We start from the raw sequence: 16755 nt of genomic DNA, 5'->3' as shown, positions 1-16755 counted from the left end.
GTGACTCTTGCAGGGCACTGGCTCACCACATGGGCACTCATGCGGGCACTGGCTTGCCATGTGGGCACACTTTCTCTTTTTTCTTTTTCACCAGGAGGCCCCAGGGATCGAACCCAGGTCCTCCCATATGGTAGGTGGAAGCTCTGTCAGTTGATCCACATCCGCTTCCCTGTATTGCTTTACACAGTGGCTGCTCCATTTTACATTCCCACAGAAGGCTCAAACTCTTAAATGCAAAAAATAGCAATCAAAATCTTTTAAGAAAACTTAAAAGTTGAGGAAGACACTCTTAACCAAGACTGGAAACCCAGAATTTATCAAAGAAAAGATAGGAATATTTGACTAAATAAAAATTTAAATACATGTATGTTAAAAGATGCTATAAGCAAAGTGAAGGAACAAAGGATTTAGAAAAATATTTGCATAGCAGTTTAATATCACTCTATAAAAAGAGGTTTTACAAATGGAGAAAAAGACAAGCAATGCAACAGAAAAATGAGCTAAGCACATCGAGAGGCAATTCACAGAAGAAAAACCCTAGGGGTCCACAAAGGAAACGATGCTTATACTGACTAGTAGGTTGGAAAATGCCAATGCAGTAGTATTTTATCCATAGGTTTGGCAAGAATTAAAAAGAGCTTTACCAAACACCAGTGGCTGGCAGGGATGTGGGGAAAAAGGAATGTTCAAACATTTCCTGGGACTCCACCCTTCAGACTTTAGGCCGAGGATGTACTGTTGCAATAATTTCCGTGTTGGCCTAAAACCCAGAATAAAGCAAAGGTCAGCAGAGAGCCAAATAGTTGGATTAATTATACTACAATGGGTTGAACCACTAGTGGGTCGGGTGGCAAGGTCTGCGTTTGAGTGGGGTGTCTGCTTCCTCCTTCCAAAGCCAGGGGAGGCGTCCCCTCGTGCTCGCTCTCGCCCCCCCTCCTCCTCCCTCCTCCCCCGCCTCACCTCCTGCCACCTCCCCTCCCCAACATCCCCCATGGGTGATCCTGCCAAAACTGTAAATTATTTTGCATTTTTCACAGTACTTTGTGTTTTCAGATTTTAAAAAAAATGAACAGAATAAACACTGAATCATTTATCTGCAAAAGGTTTATATTAAAAGGTTTAGAGATTTTCTGGGCGAAAAGATAAAATGAATGCAATAAATGTGAATGTTAGTTATTATGAACCAATATATTGCAACAAGACTATATATTTTAAAAACAAGCACAAATTATCTCTACCTAATGCAGACATTTAACAATTGGAAAGATTTAAAGAAAGGAAGGTGAATACAAATTAAATGCCAATCAAAAGTCATTTACAAAATTGAAAAATAATGCACATATTTAAAATTGAAAGTTGCCATTCTTAAAATGAAATTTGACAACAGCTCAAGTATTAATTGCCCTGATAGTCTTGATCATTGTTTCATGACAAAAATTCTGAGTGTAGAAAAGTTCTTTTCAGTTTGCAATGATGTTGGTCAAATGGCTAAAAGGGCATCCAGAAGCATCTTTTATTCGGACATAAATGTTGCTTCATATAAACTCATTTCCTTTTTTTCATGATGAAATTATTTTGTCTGCTTGCCCTGATTTTGGATTTGCTGGTGAAATTGATATTGTTCATTCAGATTTCAGGTCAGAGTATTCAATAGCATTCGCCCCTTCCTCCTCTCATGGTCCACAGAAATGTCAACTCTAGCCTTCGATTCTGTTTCAGGCAGTTGTCCTTGCCTTGACATTGGCAGATGCTTTCAAATCCCCACATCCGACTGCTCAGTTTTAACTCTTGCAGAAGAATTGTAATAATAGTTTTTCTTTGTCTCCTGGTTTTTTAAATTAATTTTTCTCAGGATCAGTACCAGTTACATCATTTGTGGGGCTCAATGCAAAATGAGAATACTGATGCCCTTATTCGAAAATGAAGACCTTCGAGATGGCAACAGCAGAGCGTTCGACCAAACGCGTGTCCCCTCCATGCAGACGGCCCTGCGTGACTGCACCAGCCACATGCCCACGAAGTCGGCCCTGCTCAGGATTCAGCAAAATAAAATTTCCCAAGAATCCCTGCATGGCAAAACTAGGTGTGAAAGTGGACACTTGTGCCCAGTGGCTATTGCAGGGGTCTCCTCACCCTTGGGGAGTCAGCTTGAGATCAAAGCCAACCCACTGAGTTGTTGGCATGGGGGGTGGAGGAAACCTGGGTGTGTGACAAGGCCGGCTTTGAGTCACTGGCCAGCCAGCCTCAGGGCTGTCCCACCTCCAGGAAGGTAACTACAGCACCTCCTGTGTATTGAGCCAATTTATTCATGGTTTTCTGTTATTTACAACCAAGAATGTCCAAGTGATACACACCCTAAAGACACTTTGTTGTCATCCTGGCAGCTCCCAACTTCCCTCAGTTTCTTTCCTCCTTCAAATAAAGGGCTATTAGTTTTTTGTTTTGTTTCATTTTTTTACAACTTCCTTCCACTTTTCATTCAAACTTCTTTCTCTGTGCTGCTTCCACTTCCTGGCCTCCCTCACAGCTTCCTCCTACCCCACCCCTGCAAAGCACTCCCCGCTGCCGTCTGTGAGGACTGTCCAACACCCACCCCAGCAGCATCTTCAAGGCCTCACTGCCGCCCATGCTCAGGAGGCCCAGACCCTCCGGCCAGCTGGGGCTCTCTACCCAAGCAGCCTGTGGGCACCCCTGCTTTTTTTATTCCTGCCGCTGAAATCACTATAACACACATTCCCTAGATTATCCTTTTTTTTTTTTAAAGATTATTTATTTCTCTCTCCACACTGCCCCCCCCAGTTGTCTGCTTTCTGTCCATTCGCTGTGTGTTCTTCTGTGACTGCTTCTATCCTTATCAGTGGCACCAGGAATCTGTTTTTTTTTGTTGTGTCACCTTGTTGTCGTGTCAGCTCTCCGTGTGTGTGCAGCTGCACCTTCTTTTGCACTGGGCGGCTCTCCTTATGGGGCACACTCCTTGCATGTGGGGCTCCCCTATGTGGGGGACACCCGTGTGGCACAGCACTCCTTGCACGCATCAGCACTGCACATGGGCCAGCTCCACACGGGTCAAGGAGGCCCGGGGTTTGAACCACGGACACCCTATCCATTGGACCAAGTCAGCTTCCCTCCAGCCACCTTCAACCCTTGCCTCCACAGCTCTAAGAAACTTCTAGCTGGACTCAGGCCTTTATTGGAATTGTGCCTCCAACAATTCTTATTCACTGAGTCATCTTTTTAAAACTTTAATCAGATAACATCACTCCCTTGCTCCGAATTCTCCAACGGCTCTCATTACCCTTAGAGCAAAACGTGATTTTGTCACAAGCGCTGTAAGAGGCCCCATGATGGGGCCCTGTGAGCTCTTGCACCTGGGATCATCCTCCGGATCGTCCCTCTAGTTACACTGGCTTCTCTGGTTCCTGAAATACAATGAACTGCTCCTACCCCACTGGCCTCTGCACTTGCTATTCCCTCTATTTGGCTCGCACCTCCCTCACATCTTCAAATGTTGTCACTTCTCTTCATTCAGGTCTTGGGTCGCATGTCCTCTACTGCAGGGGACAACCTGGCCACCTCTCAACAGCCGTTCCACTGTCCCCCATCCATAGGAGTCACTGTGTGGATGAGAGTCTCCTACTCCAGCTGCTGGGTAAGCCCTGATTTGTCCAAGCCAGTCAGGGAATCCCATCCCCCAGGCCACAGGAATTGGCTGCGGTGTTGGCACATGCTCTACCATGGTCCAACCCAAGGGAAGGCCAGGACTTTCCGTCCATAGCTGGGAAAGAGATTTCTCCATGAACATGGCCAAGGACATAGGTAGGCAGCCTTGAGGCTGTGGGCAGCCATCTTGCAACCATAAAGGCAGGTTGGTCTTACTGTAGGAGGAAGGCAACCTTGAGGCCCTCCTCAAAAACCCTGAGTTGTTAGCATTGTTGAGTCCCCGGATAAAGCCCTTCCAGAAGCTCCACGTGCCTTTTGGCTACACGTGCTGAGATTCTTACTCCCTTAGTAATCCGGCTCAAGTGGGGGCTGGGCTACTCGCAGTGGACAGCCCCCTCACTCTCTGACAGATCACTGTTTTATCATTGTCATGGCACTTCTTGCAAACGATTATTTTTGCTTTGTTTTATTTAACTGTTCATGTCTGGGACCTTATCTGTTTCTGCTCAAGTTGCTGCCCCAGGGTGTAGCACAGGGTTAACACTCAATGAATATTGATGAATGACTGATGCCCAGTTCACGCAGATGAACTCCTTTTTGTCTTTGCTGCAGCTGTCCCCACTGCCTGGAATGTTCCCACACCCTTTCTATAGCTAACACTACTCACCCTCTAAGCTTTAGGTGAGACACTGGAAGACCCGAGACCCCATTCCAGGCACCACCCTGGATCAATGTGTCCCGGGTCCTGGGCTGCCCATCCAACAACGTCAGGTCATGTTTCTGGCTCTTCCTCAATACCATGTGCTTATCCATTTGACAATTTTTAAGATTTATTTACCCCGGCCCCCCTCCACATCGTTGTTTGCACTTGCTGTGTCTGTTCTTTGTGCACCCACTTTGTTTTTGGAGGCACTGGAACTGAACCTGAAATGCCTAATCACTTAAGCCACCTCCACTCCCTGCTTTGTTGTATCTCTCTTGTGTTTTACTCCTTATGTCTCTTTGTTGTGTCATCTTGTGTCAGCTTACCACGCCAGGCCATCAGTTCAGCTCACTGTCTTGCTCATCTTCTTTAGGATGCACCAGGAACCGAACCTGGGGCCTCCCATGTAGTAGGCAGGAGCTCAACCGCTTGAGCCACATCTGCTTCCCTTGACAATTTTTAACTGGCTGCTATTATGAGTGTGACACTATTCTAGAAGGTGGCAAAGTAAAAGAGGACAAAACAATATAAGATCTTCCTTCATCCTAGTGTGGGAGAGACAAAACAAATAAGGAAAATGTATGATCTGGCAGCTGGAGTTAAATGCTCTGAAGAAAAAATGAAGTGGAGGAGGAGGGGGTGGGGGCATGGGGCAGTTTTAGTTGGGGAGATGAAAAGGCCTCACTGGGAAGGTGACTGTTTCAGTTTCCTTGGCTGTTCAAGCAATACCGTGCAAAGGGACGCCTTCAATAATGGGAATTCAATGGCTCATGGTTTTGAGGTTAGGAAAAATTTCAAATCAAGGCATCATCAAGGCAATGTTTTCTCCCTAACTGTGGCATTCTGGGGTTGGCTGCTGGTGATCTTTGGTTTTGGCTACTCTGTCACATGGCAATGCACATGGTAGCCTTTCCTGGCCTCTCAGTCCTCTCCCAGGTTCCAGTGAATTTCAGCTTCTTGTTTTCTCTCTGTCTGAACTGCATTCCACTTATAAAGGCCTCCAGCAATAGGATTAAGATTCATTCTGACTGAGGTGGGCCACACCTTACCTGAAGTCGTCTCTTCAAAGGGTCCTACTTACAATGAGTTCACACCCACAAGAATGCATTAAATTTAAGAACATATTTTTCTGGGGTACAGACAGCTCCAAACCACCAGTTACTTCTGCGCAAGGACTTGAATGAGGTGAGGGAGTAAGCCAAGTGGATAAATTGAGAGAAAACCCTGCAGGCAGAGGAAACAGCAATGGTGCTGGGGGAGGAATGTGCCTGCTCTGGCCTAGAAATAGCAAGGAGGCCAGTGTGGCTGGAGTGGAGTGAGAGTGGGTGACGACGGGAAAAGATGAGGTCAGGGTAGTAATGGGTGAATGTGTGTGTGGCAAGGGAGGCTGAATTTGTGTAAGGATTTTGGGCTTTACTCCGAATAAATGGGAAACCATTGGTGGATTCTGATCATCACAGGGACATGGTCTCAATTATATTTTAGAGGTTCCCTCCTGCTCTTATGCATCAGGCTCTTCCAGTAGTTCTGGGTGGATCAGGGTGGTGCTGGTGCAAGCAGTGTGCAGTGGTCGAGTCGAGAGGATGTGCTGAGGGGCTGAATGTGGACAAAGCAGAGACATTAGAGTTGACTTCTAGGTTTTTGGTCAGAGCACATGGAAGGATGGATCATTACTGACTGGGAAAAGAAAGACGGTGGGAAGAGCAGGCTGGGAAAGAAAATCAAGGGTTTGGTTTTAGACATGCCCTTTAGACATCCGAGTGGAGATGCTGAGTAGGCAGTGAGTCTGGAGCTCAGGGGGGAGGTCTGGGCTGAAGATACAAATGCGAGAAGCCTTAATATATAGAGGATACTTAAAGCCAGGAGCCTGGAACGGATAAAGAAGGGAGTGGGTATGGATAAAAAGATGAAGTCCAGGACTGAACCTGGGGCATGTGAACAGAGGTCAGTAACAGGAAGGGATCCAGCCAAGGAGATGAGCAGCAGCATAGAAGCAAGCAGGAAACCAGACGGGGGTGGTGTCCTGGAAGCCAAGAAAACGGTGTTTCAGGGAAGGGGGAGTGGCCAATGAAGCTAAATGCCACCAAGAAGAGGACTGAGAAGCGGCCACTAGATGAGAAGTGGGGGTGGTGTCCGTGTCCACTGGTGACCTTTGCCAGGGGGCAGGGCTGAAATTTGCTTAATGTGATACACGGCAATCTCTCACTAGACATTTATCGCCTCTATCAGTGAATGATCCATTTCAACTGCCTTCCACTTGGTCTCCTGTTCTGTTCTTACCCTTCCAATCCAAGGATCCCACCCACCATCAGGGTGCTCTTAAGGCTGATGTCTGCAGCCATTCTCACGTCTTCAGTGCAAATCATGGTGGGATGAACGTGCAGACAGAGGATATTCTTTGTGCTATTGTTTGTAATAGGGGAATGGGCACAATGTAAATGTTCAACAACAGAAAACTGGTTCTGGCAGCTAGGGTGCCCTAAACGACAAAACACTAAAAAGCCACTAAAGCACTGCTATAGAATAACTAGGTGTTCAATTTATGTTGCTAAGTGAACAAGGAGAGTAACAAAATAACAGACACAGAAACTATTTCTGTGTTGAACAGATAGTCTAAAGCAGGAATGATTAATGTTTTCTGTAAAAGGACAGATAATAAATATTTCAGGTTTTGTGGGTCATACAATCTCAAGCATCAGTACTATACTAATTTTTAGAGTGAAGGAAGGCATAAACAATATAGAAACCATTGAGTAGCGGCTATGTTCCAATAAACCTTATGGACACTGAATTCTGAATTTCATATAATTCATGAGATTGCAGGCAACTTTCATGAGTCACAAAATATTATTACTCTTGTGATCTTCCCCCAATCATTTAAAAATGTAAAAACCATTCTTAACTCATTGGTGGAGGAAATCAAGCAATGGATTGGGTTTGGTCAGTTGGCCACAGTTTATCCACCCTTGGTCTATAAGACATCATAATGTTAGCTGTGGACTTTTCCCTGTGATGTAAGACTAGGCTTTCCCCTAATAATCTGGGGTTTTTTTGTAGTATTTTCCCCTCAGATATCTGCATGGCTTATTTCTTGCTCCTTTAAACCTTTGTTCAAATAATACATTTTCAACTAGGTCTGCCCTAAGCACTCTAAAATTGTAACCTTCCTATCCATCTCCTTTACTCTGCTGGCTTTTTGATGTTGTTTTCCATAACACCACTAAATGATTTACTCTTTCACTGTTCATTGTTTACCATTTCTACCCCTCTACTCCACGGGAGTAGAGGTCTTTATTTTGCTCAATGTAGTCCAGGCTTTTGGAATAGTGTCTAACACAAGGTAGGGTCTCAGTAAATATTTGCTGAATGTATGAATGAATAATCCACTATTATTTTTTAAATCAGAAACCTAATATACTAAACAGAAATCTTCCACGAGCCCTCATCCTAAAGGATCAAGCCCACAAATCTGGCCTGTCGCTCAAGGTCCTTCACAGTTTGAGATCCACCTATTCCCCGGCTTCCCGAGCAGCTACTTTCCACTTTTCAGACTTGCCTCGTCCTCTCAGACCCCGCTCTATCCCGCCGCACACACGCTGTTCACTCCCGATAACACCTCTCGCCGCCACCAGGGGACGCCTGAACACAGCCGCAGGTCGAAGCCCGAACAACTCGCCTCACGTGACCGGCGTCGCGCTCGGTGCGCTTCACGTGATGTGCTCGTTTTTCCTCTAATCTTTGGGGAGCGAGGGGGTTTTCGCCCAGGACTCAGCCCGAGGGTTGGAACGCCCCGTTCTCCTGCCGGCCCCAGGGGCCGGCTTCCCGCTCCCAGCTGGGCGACGGCGCCTCTCTGGCGTCCTGCTTCTCAAGCGGCTTCGGGACGCCGGGGCGTGCAAACCGATCAGTCCCGGAAGTGACGCAGCCCAGCGGAGCCGGAAGTGGCAGTGGAGGGAGGGAAGATGGCGGAGGTGGTGAGTCCGGTGCCCGGGGCGGGGCGGAGGGAGCCAGGGGAGGTGGGTAGAGCCCGAGGCCCCCCAGTAGCCGACCCTGGCGCCGCGCTGTCTCCCCAGGGGGAGATAATCGAGGGTTGCCGCTTGCCCGTGCTGCGGCGGAACCAGGACAACGAGGATGAGTGGCGTGAGTGACGTCGGGGGGGCGGGGCTAAGAAAGCTGAAGGCGAGGGGCGGGAGTCAACCGCGCCCCCGGGACGGGGAGGGGCCTCTGGAATCCTGGGGCGATCGGCACTCCGAAAAGGGGCGTGGCCTGTAGCTGAAATGGGATAGACGGGGCGGGGCTTGGAGAGGGAAGGCACTTGGATATTGAAAGGGGTTTGGACAAGAATTTCCTAGGTCAGGGATTAGGTCGTAGGAGGGTGGGGCCTCATGGTCAGGCTGGGCTTAATGCCCCTGCCTGTGTTCTTACAGCACTGGCCGAGATCCTGAGTGTGAAAGACATCAGTGGCAGGAAGCTTTTCTACGTCCATTACATTGACTGTGAGTTCTGGGCCTGGGTGAGGTGGGGCTACAGGGCAGGGTAGGGGCGGCAGCCTCTGGCATTCCTTCCTGAGCCATCCCCACTGCCACAGTCAACAAACGCCTCGATGAGTGGGTGACCCACGAACGGCTGGACCTAAAGAAGATCCAATTCCCCAAGAAGGAGGCCAAGACACCTACCAAGAACGGGCTTCCTGGGTCCCGCCCTGGCTCTCCAGAGAGAGAGGTGGTGAGTAGGTCCCCCACTTCACCTCTTCTTTACTACCTCTTGCTTTTCTTATCTTTTGGCCTCAGGGGCTCCTGAGTAGGCAGGAGGCAGTGTCCTCCCACCCTGGCTTCATCCTGCAAAGGATGGGGACCAAATTGTAGACAAAGCTTCCAGAGTCCAGTGGCTCTTCTTACACCCTTGAAAGGGCAGAGGGTGGGGTTTTGATTACTTGGTGCTGAGGCCCCCTTCCCCCCATCCCCCAATCCACCACCATCCCCACCCCAGAGGAAGACCCTGGACCTATCTCTACAGCCGGCCTCCGCCCAGGCCAGTGGGAAGACTTTGCCAATCCCGGTCCAGATCACACTCCGCTTCAACCTGCCCAAGGAGCGGGAGGCCATCCCCGGTGGCGAGCCCGACCAGCCGCTCTCCTCCAGCTCCTGCCTGCAGCCCAACCACCGCTCCACGGTACCCTCAGCAATTCCAGGGACCTTGCTTTTCTCTCAGGTCCCACCTTCTCTACCTTCTGACCCACCTTTCTTGGTTTCTTTCTGCAGAAACGGAAGGTCGAGGTGGTTTCACCAGCAACTCCGGTGCCCAGTGAGACAGCCCCAGCCTCCGTCTTCCCCCAGGTGAGTTTCCCAAACCATCTCTTCTTGCCTTCCTCTCTTCTACCCTCTGTCGGCCCCTTTCAGGCCCATCTCACAGCCACCCCTTCTGTTCCTACCATCTCACCTGCAGAATGGATCCGCCCGTAGGGCAGTGGCAGCCCAGCCAGGACGGAAACGGAAATCAAATTGCTTGGGCACTGATGAGGTGGGTCTGGGGAATGGGAAGTGGGAGGCTGGGTGAAAAGGAAGGGGTCTACGCAGGGTGGAGGTTTAGTGACTAACTTAAAAATAAACAGGTGGTGGGCAGCAGTGGTGCTGGTGGGGCTAGGAGTTAGGCAGAGCATGGTTTAGGACAGTCAGTGGGTGATCTTTGGCAAGTTACCAATCCCCTAGGGCCTCGGGCTCTTCACCTGGATGGTGGGGATAGACCCTCTCCCACAGGGTTGCTGTGAAGCTTGAACAAGGAAACCTAGAGAAGGGCTTTGTGAGCTGTGAAGTGGCTGGCTAGAGTTGCTATAACCTGGTGTCTTCCGTGGTGCTGGGCAGGATTCCCAGGACAGCTCAGATGGAATTCCGTCGGCACCACGCATGACCGGCAGCCTGGTGTCTGACCGGAGCCACGACGACATCGTTACCCGGATGAAGAACATCGAGTGCATTGAGCTGGGCCGGCACCGCCTCAAGCCATGGTACTTCTCCCCGTATCCACAGGAGCTCACCACGCTGCCTGTCCTCTACCTCTGCGAGTTCTGTCTCAAGTATGGCCGCAGCCTCAAGTGTCTGCAGCGTCACTTGGTATGAGGGGCCCCAGGAGGCTGCACTCCCAGTACCCCCTCACCCTTCCCCCATCCCTGATCCTCCTCTCTTCCCCAGACCAAGTGCGACCTGCGGCACCCTCCAGGCAATGAGATTTACCGCAAGGGCACCATCTCCTTCTTTGAGATTGATGGCCGTAAAAACAAGGTCAGTGGCTGGGGCAGAGGGGAGTCCTTGGCTCTGGGGCCCTGGGCTGAGCACATATGGGCAGCTACTTACTGCTGGGAAAACGACGACCAGTCTGGCCAACGGATCTGTTTAGCCTGTTTTTATGCCTGCCGTGATCAGGGGCTAGGAAGGACCAAGATGACCAGAAATTAGACCATCTCTGCTCTGAGTGTTCAGCCTATGGTGGAGGTGGACATGCAGTAGACACTTAGACTCCAGTGTGATGTCATGAAACAAAGGATGGGTTCTCAGGATCCAAAGGAGGTGGTCGGCAAAGATTCATAGAGGAGATGACCTTTACCCTTGACATGAAGGATTAGGGGGCAGGGGAATTCCAAGCACTGGATTTCTGAAAGGCAGGTATGGACATAAATAGTGTGTGTGGAAGGTGAAGATCATTTTGATTAAGAGGCATAGAAGAGAGGACAGGGCAAGGTTGTTGCAAGGGCCAGCCAGCGCTCAGGCGGTTGGAGATGTCAGGAGGGAGGAGTGGGTGGACACTCTAGGTTTGGGGCTTTACACCTGTCTATCGGTAGCTGTGGGGAAATAGGAGGGAATAATCTGGAGAGACAATTGAGACTCCTCCCCCATTCCTGGGGCCTAGAGGGCCGTAAGGGAGAGGCAGGCCCCTTGGATGGCAGGTGCAAGTTCTGCCTTAGTCTTGGGGAGCTTGGGATGGACAAGCTGCATTAATCTCTGTCTTGTATTATTGAGTGTGCACATGGGCATCTAGTGTCCCTGAGCAAAAGAGAAAAATGTGTTTGGAGGAGCAGATGAAGCTCAGTGGTTGAACACCTGTTTCCCATGTATGAAGCCCTGGGTTCCATCCTCAGTACCTCCTAAAAAAAGAAAAAATAGTTTGATTTGCAGGATGAAGTGTGTATAGAGGTCAAGTAGCAAGCTTAATTTTGCTAGGGAAAACCCTAAATCTGAATTTTGTTGTTAAATTCCAGAATTCCTTTCCTTCATTATAGAATAGCCTGTCAGTTCCCAAAAGATGTGATTGGGGGAGCAGGGCAGTGGCTATGTGTTTCAACAGCCAGACTCCTGAGATGGTCACACAGGCAGAGGCCCCAGCTTTTCATGTGCCTTGGTCAGAATCTGACTTTGTGGGGACCATCAGTTTGTGTCTGCTATTCAGTATAGCAGATGACAGTGAGGGCCCCAGGCCAGGCCTGAATGGAGCTCTGGGGGGTGGAAATTGGAGACCGTCATGAAGCTCTTGCACAGGCTCCTTGGCCCTGAGGCATGGCTCCTCCTAAGCCTGGGCACAGCCTGCCAGGTGGAATGGGTTAGGCCCCAGGGAGAAGGCACATCACCTGTCAGCCTGGGGCATGGCAAGAACAAAACAGCATCTGCCTGTCCCGGGACCACTTGCCATCTTGAGTCTGGATGCCCAGAGTGGAGACTGACCTTTTCCTTTGCAGAGTTACTCTCAGAACCTGTGTCTTTTGGCCAAGTGTTTCCTGGACCACAAGACATTGTACTATGACACAGACCCCTTCCTCTTCTATGTCATGACGGAGTATGACTGCAAGGGCTTCCACATCGTGGGCTACTTCTCCAAGGTCAGCACTTATCCAGGAAGTCCTACCACCACTGCCCTGAGCCACGTTCCATCCCCTCACACTCACCCACTCTTCTCCAGGAAAAGGAGTCAACCGAAGACTACAACGTGGCCTGCATCCTGACCCTGCCTCCCTACCAGCGCCGGGGCTATGGCAAGCTGCTCATCGAGTTCAGTGAGTACCTGTGCTGGGCGGCGGGTGGCCAGGGGCTGGCAGTGGGTTCTGACAGGCCTGGGCCTGGTGCCCGTGCCTCCTCCCCTGTGCCCACAGCCCTGCTGGGCAGCCCAGCTCCAGGGGAGGGAGCTGGCCAGAGATAAGATGGGACTCTACCTACCCTGGTTCACTCAACCTTCTCAAAGGTGTCTGCCATGCTTGCCCAGAGCAGGTTTGTGGCCCTCCCTCACCATTTTTTGGCCAAGGTTATAAGCATTACCCAGCTTGTCCTCTGTTTAATCCAGCTGCCAGAGCCACAGGCAGAAGCTGAGTGTGCCACAATACAAATTCCTGGGCAAGGGCCAGTGGTTGATTTCCCCATTTGTCCCCGAAGCCTTGCAGACACATGTTCAAAACATTAACAAATGTAAGCTCTAGCTTGTGGATTTGTTCCCTGCTCCTTGCATTCAGTCAGGTTCTCTCCTAAAGGACAGAAGGGACTCTAGTCTTTCACCACATAGACTTTTCATCGCCTCCTCCAACCCTGAGGCCCCTTCTGCTTTCCAGGTCTTACCACTCACTTCATTCAACTCAGCACTCAACATCTGGGACAGCAACATTTGAGAAGTTTTGTCTCTGACCTTGGGAAACAGGGAGGTAGCCTTAACTGGCTGGTAAAGACACAGAGGCTTGACTTGGTTCATGGTCATGGTTCATCTGAGAAATTTTATTATCAAATGGTGCCAAGATGGAGTCACCTTCAGGAAGCTCTTGGACTGGTAAAGCAAGCAGATGCCTCAAGAATCTCAGACTAAGCATGGAGCTGAGACCTAGGTGGAGACAGGATATGGGTGGGCACACCAAGGAGTTGTGGACATTTCTGTGCAGCAGGGTAAGGCAAGGCACCAGAAGCACCATCTGGGCAGGGGCAGCTCAAGGGTGGGTGGGTGCTCACTGAGGAGTCAGTTCCCTGGGGCCTTCAGTTGATGTGCTAGGACCATACACAGCGTGGAGCCCACAAAGCTGAGCAGGAGCCCATGTGAATATGTTTGGTTGCCCCCTTCCTCTTCAGTGCTTCCTGCAAAGCTCTAGTCTCTGTCCCTCACTACTGGGACAAAGTAAATCTGGGCAAGAGGTTAAGACAAGCTGATTAAAGATGTACTGAGGGCAAAAAAGCAGAAAGGCCTGAGGTCCAATGTGAGGTTAATTGGAGCTGAGGGTGAAGAAGGGTTTTTAAAAGTGGTAGAGACATTCCAGGGCCCTGATGGGAGAATGGAGACCTTGCCAAGAGAGGTGAAGCTACATGGCCACTCACGGCCTGAGGGTCTTATCAGGACCTCTCCCAATGCCCAGTAAATGTCTCTGGGTTCAAGAGCACCTTGCCTCAGGGCCCAGTGCCTAGATGGCAGCATAAACAGGAAGGGAAGGGCCACCAGCGCTCAGGGTTTTGCTGTGAGAAGTGGCTTCCTGCTTGGAAGCCCTGGGTATTCCTTGTCTCTGGGTCTTCACAACCACCCCATCAAGCCACCGTGGGAGAACAGCAGACTCCCAAGGTCTCAGGGGCACTGATTTGAGAATTCAAGCATCCTCAGGCCTGGACTAGAGATGGGGGGATGAAATCAATAGCATAACATCCCCACCCCACCCCTGTATTAGCTCCCAAGCATCTGGGTAAAGACTGCTCTATAAATATTAGCCAGGTGCCAACAAATGACAAACCTAAGAAATAGGTACTACTGTTAGTCCTTTATGAGGAAACTGAGGCACAGCAGATGTGCCACATACCCAGGTCACAGAAAGACTAGTGGCTGGACTATGGTAGGAACCAGGTAGTCTGCCCCCATACCCCAAGCTCTTATAGGTTGCTTTGATTTTGACCGCTTACCCTTTCTGCTTCACTGCTATAGGCTATGAGCTCTCCAAAGTGGAAGGGAAAACAGGGACCCCTGAGAAGCCTCTCTCAGATCTTGGCCTCCTGTCCTACCGAAGCTACTGGTCCCAGACCATCCTGGAGATCCTGATGGGGTTGAAGTCGGAGAGTGGGGAGAGGCCGCAGATCACCATCAAGTGAGCCTGGCCCAGCCCGCCTGGGAGTGCATGGCATGGCCTGTCTGTCCCTGGGCTCTCTCACCCCTTTCGGGGCTCCTGGGGCAGAGATGAGGGACCTCAGGGACCTGACCTTTGCCCTCCCACAGCGAGATCAGTGAAATCACCAGCATCAAGAAAGAGGACGTCATCTCTACCCTGCAGTACCTCAACCTCATCAACTACTACAAGGTAGGGAGGCAGGCAGGGGGAGAGAGGGTTAACACAGAGTGCAGGCCCAGCATGGGTTGACCCCTGCCTGCCCCTCTACCTTGCCCAGGGCCAATATATCCTCACACTGTCAGAGGACATCGTGGACGGGCACGAACGGGCCATGCTCAAGCGTCTCCTTCGGATTGACTCCAAGTGTCTACACTTCACTCCCAAGGACTGGAGCAAGCGGGGAAAGTGGTGACCAGACACTTGTGGCAGTGCCAGCACAGGTGGCAGAAGTGGTGCTGACAGCCCATCCTGACCCCACCAAAGCCCCCGAGAGGCCTATCAAGGGAAATGGGGCTGAGGACTGCCCCCCAAAAGAGAGGAGAGTACTGGTAGGGGATGGCTGGTGGCCAACACCGAGGCAAACTCAGGGCTCAGGCCCACTCCAAGGTCAGCTGGCTGCAGGCCCAGCCTGTTCTGAACCAGGTTCTGGAAGGAGTCCGGCAGCTGTGTACAGTGAGCTGGGGGGTGGGGGCACTCTATACAGAGGGCTGGTTGGGTGTAAAGATTTCTTTTGTAAAGCAGGAGTTGGGGTGGGTACAGGCTGCAGAACTCTGGCCTTTTTTGCTCCGGTTTCCCCACCCCTGGCAATAAATTGTTTCTATAGGTCAGAGCCATGAAAGCTTCTTCTGGGGACAGGGCTGTGCCGGCTTAGGGGTTCCAAGGTGCCTAGAGACTCACAGGTGCTGTGAAGAGCTGGTTTATTGGGTGATGGGATCAGTGGCTCCAAAGTCAAGAGTTGGTTTATTGTAGCGAAGGGATCAGTAGCTTTCAGTCTCCATCCTGGGGCACCTGTGCATGAATCTGCAATAGGAGTCCCCTCAGGGTTGGATGTCTAAGATACATGACTGGGTGGCCGACACACCCGCGAAGGGGCCCAGCTACTCCGAATGATACCTCCTAGACAGGCCAGAGCAGGGGAGCAGCGGTGGGGAAGCCAGGCTGCCTCTGGCCCAGCCTGCTCTTCAGTCAGGCCCACACACCATCTGGCCATGGTACTCACCGAACCCACTACGAGTCATGACTACGGACAACCTCGAAGTCAGGGCGGGGAATGGGTGAGGCCTCGGAGGCCCGGGTCTGTACCCTCCTACTCACCGCTGCAGCGAGGCTGGGCCAGGTCAGGGCCCCACGAACTTTAGCGTCCGGGCCGGGGACGGTCTCCAGGCCCCACAAGGTAAACCGGCTGAAACTGGCGGTGGCCCCGATAAAGCGGTCCTGGGGAAGGGGCTCCGCTCAGCACGAGGCCGCCGCCGCCCGCACCCGCTGCCACTCCCGTCCCCCTGTGCTCACGAAGTCCCGCTCCAGCGGCTCCTCCTCCTCCTCGTCCTTCTCCGAACCCTCCAGGAAGTGCTGCTTCCCTTCTGGCCCTGTCAACACCTCTCCATCCTCTTCCGTCGCCATCACGTATCCCACGAGACCAGGCGGCACCTCCACCTCCTCGCCCCGCAGACGGCGGCCCCGAAACGACACTTCGAGTCCTGGAGGAGGGAAGGGCAGGGCCTCAGTCGCCAGGAGCCCCAGGAGGCCCCGCGGCGCTCCCCGCCCGGGAGAGCCCGGCGCCGGCGCGGGGGCTGCCGGGAGCCGCGCTCCGGCCCAGCGCTCACCGTCGGGCCCCCGGCGGACGGCCGGCGTGAAGAAGCGGCTCACGGGGGCGGGCCGGTTCCTCGGCACCGCGCAGGGCAGCAGGTGCAGCGTGGCGGGGGCGGCGCGGCGCAGCGTGGCGGGGCGCACGTGCACGCGCTGCCTCTCGGCGGCCTCCGCGTCGCCGCTGTCCATCCTCCCGCAGCCACGCAGCAGCCCCGCCGCCCAGGCCGAAGCTGGCGCGGAAAGCGCGCGGGGCCTCTCGGGAGGCCGCTCGGGCCCGCGCGCGGCCTCCTGGGAAGCGTAGTCCGTACCTGCCGCGCCTCTGCGAGTCCCGCCTTCCTCGCGTTCACGTCCCAACCTTTATTTGCTTTAATTCGATTTTAATAGTACATGCTCAATGTGAAAAACTAAAACGATTCCGAAAAGTATACCTTTTGTATTGGTTTGTAGCGTTTATTTTTAGCTTATTAGGAACATCAATCCT

General features: G+C 51.6%; 2 protein-coding genes across 8 annotated transcripts; one reads left to right on the top strand and one right to left on the bottom strand.

The window, feature by feature from the left end:
• The first annotated feature begins 8113 nt into the window (after positions 1-8113).
• KAT5 (lysine acetyltransferase 5) lies at positions 8114-15295 on the top strand. 6 transcript variants are annotated; one of them, XM_058305172.2, is made up of 14 exons: positions 8244-8334; positions 8434-8500; positions 8788-8856; positions 8949-9085; positions 9377-9532; positions 9622-9696; positions 9806-9880; positions 10222-10470; positions 10549-10638; positions 12087-12227; positions 12308-12401; positions 14288-14447; positions 14576-14657; positions 14746-15295. In XM_058305172.2, the coding sequence occupies exons 1-14, from the start codon at positions 8323-8325 to the stop codon at positions 14878-14880; spliced, it is 1542 nt and encodes a 513-aa protein (XP_058161155.1). In that variant the 5' UTR covers positions 8244-8322; the 3' UTR covers positions 14881-15295. The 6 variants fall into 6 exon arrangements, with proteins under 6 accessions (XP_058161158.1, XP_058161155.1, XP_058161154.1 ...); XM_058305171.2 differs by having other exon boundaries at positions 9350-9532; XM_058305175.2 differs by lacking the exon at positions 9377-9532 and having other exon boundaries at positions 8114-8334.
• RNASEH2C (ribonuclease H2 subunit C) lies at positions 13087-16539 on the bottom strand. Of its 2 annotated transcripts, XR_009187490.2 has the most exons (5): positions 16292-16538; positions 15978-16165; positions 15783-15902; positions 15366-15488; positions 13087-13210 (listed from the first exon to the last, which is right to left on the bottom strand). XR_009187490.2 is itself a non-coding variant. In XM_023584676.3 (4 exons), the coding sequence occupies exons 1-4, from the start codon at positions 16461-16463 to the stop codon at positions 15456-15458; spliced, it is 513 nt and encodes a 170-aa protein (XP_023440444.2). In that variant the 5' UTR covers positions 16464-16539; the 3' UTR covers positions 15369-15455. The 2 variants fall into 2 exon arrangements, 1 of the variants encoding a protein (XP_023440444.2); XM_023584676.3 differs by lacking the exon at positions 13087-13210 and having other exon boundaries at positions 15369-15488; positions 16292-16539.
• Between the last annotated feature and the right edge of the window lie 216 nt (positions 16540-16755).

The sequence above is a fragment of the Dasypus novemcinctus genome, chromosome 10 (assembly GCF_030445035.2).
Source record: "Dasypus novemcinctus isolate mDasNov1 chromosome 10, mDasNov1.1.hap2, whole genome shotgun sequence".
Taxonomy (NCBI): Eukaryota; Metazoa; Chordata; class Mammalia; order Cingulata; family Dasypodidae; genus Dasypus; species Dasypus novemcinctus.
Note: the sequence above shows the minus strand (reverse complement) of the source record. Positions and strands in the feature narration are given on the sequence as shown.

Excerpts from the sequence above, each read along its gene's own strand:
- RNASEH2C (XM_023584676.3), bottom strand. The coding sequence starts at position 16,463 with ATGGACAGCGGCGACGCGGAGGCCGCCGAGAGGCAGCGCGTGCACGTG. Across the intron at positions 15,903-15,977 it reads AGCCGCTGGAGCGGGACTTC|GACCGCTTTATCGGGGCCAC; the intron begins GTGAGCACAGGG and ends CCCCTTCCCCAG. Across the intron at positions 15,489-15,782 it reads GGCCCAGCCTCGCTGCAGCG|ATTCATGCACAGGTGCCCCA; the intron begins GTGAGTAGGAGG and ends CTCCTATTGCAG.
- KAT5 (XM_058305170.2), top strand. The coding sequence starts at position 8,323 with ATGGCGGAGGTGGTGAGTCCGGTGCCCGGGGCGGGGCGGAGGGAGCCA. Across the intron at positions 8,857-8,948 it reads CTACGTCCATTACATTGACT|TCAACAAACGCCTCGATGAG; the intron begins GTGAGTTCTGGG and ends CCACTGCCACAG. Across the intron at positions 14,658-14,745 it reads ACCTCATCAACTACTACAAG|GGCCAATATATCCTCACACT; the intron begins GTAGGGAGGCAG and ends TACCTTGCCCAG.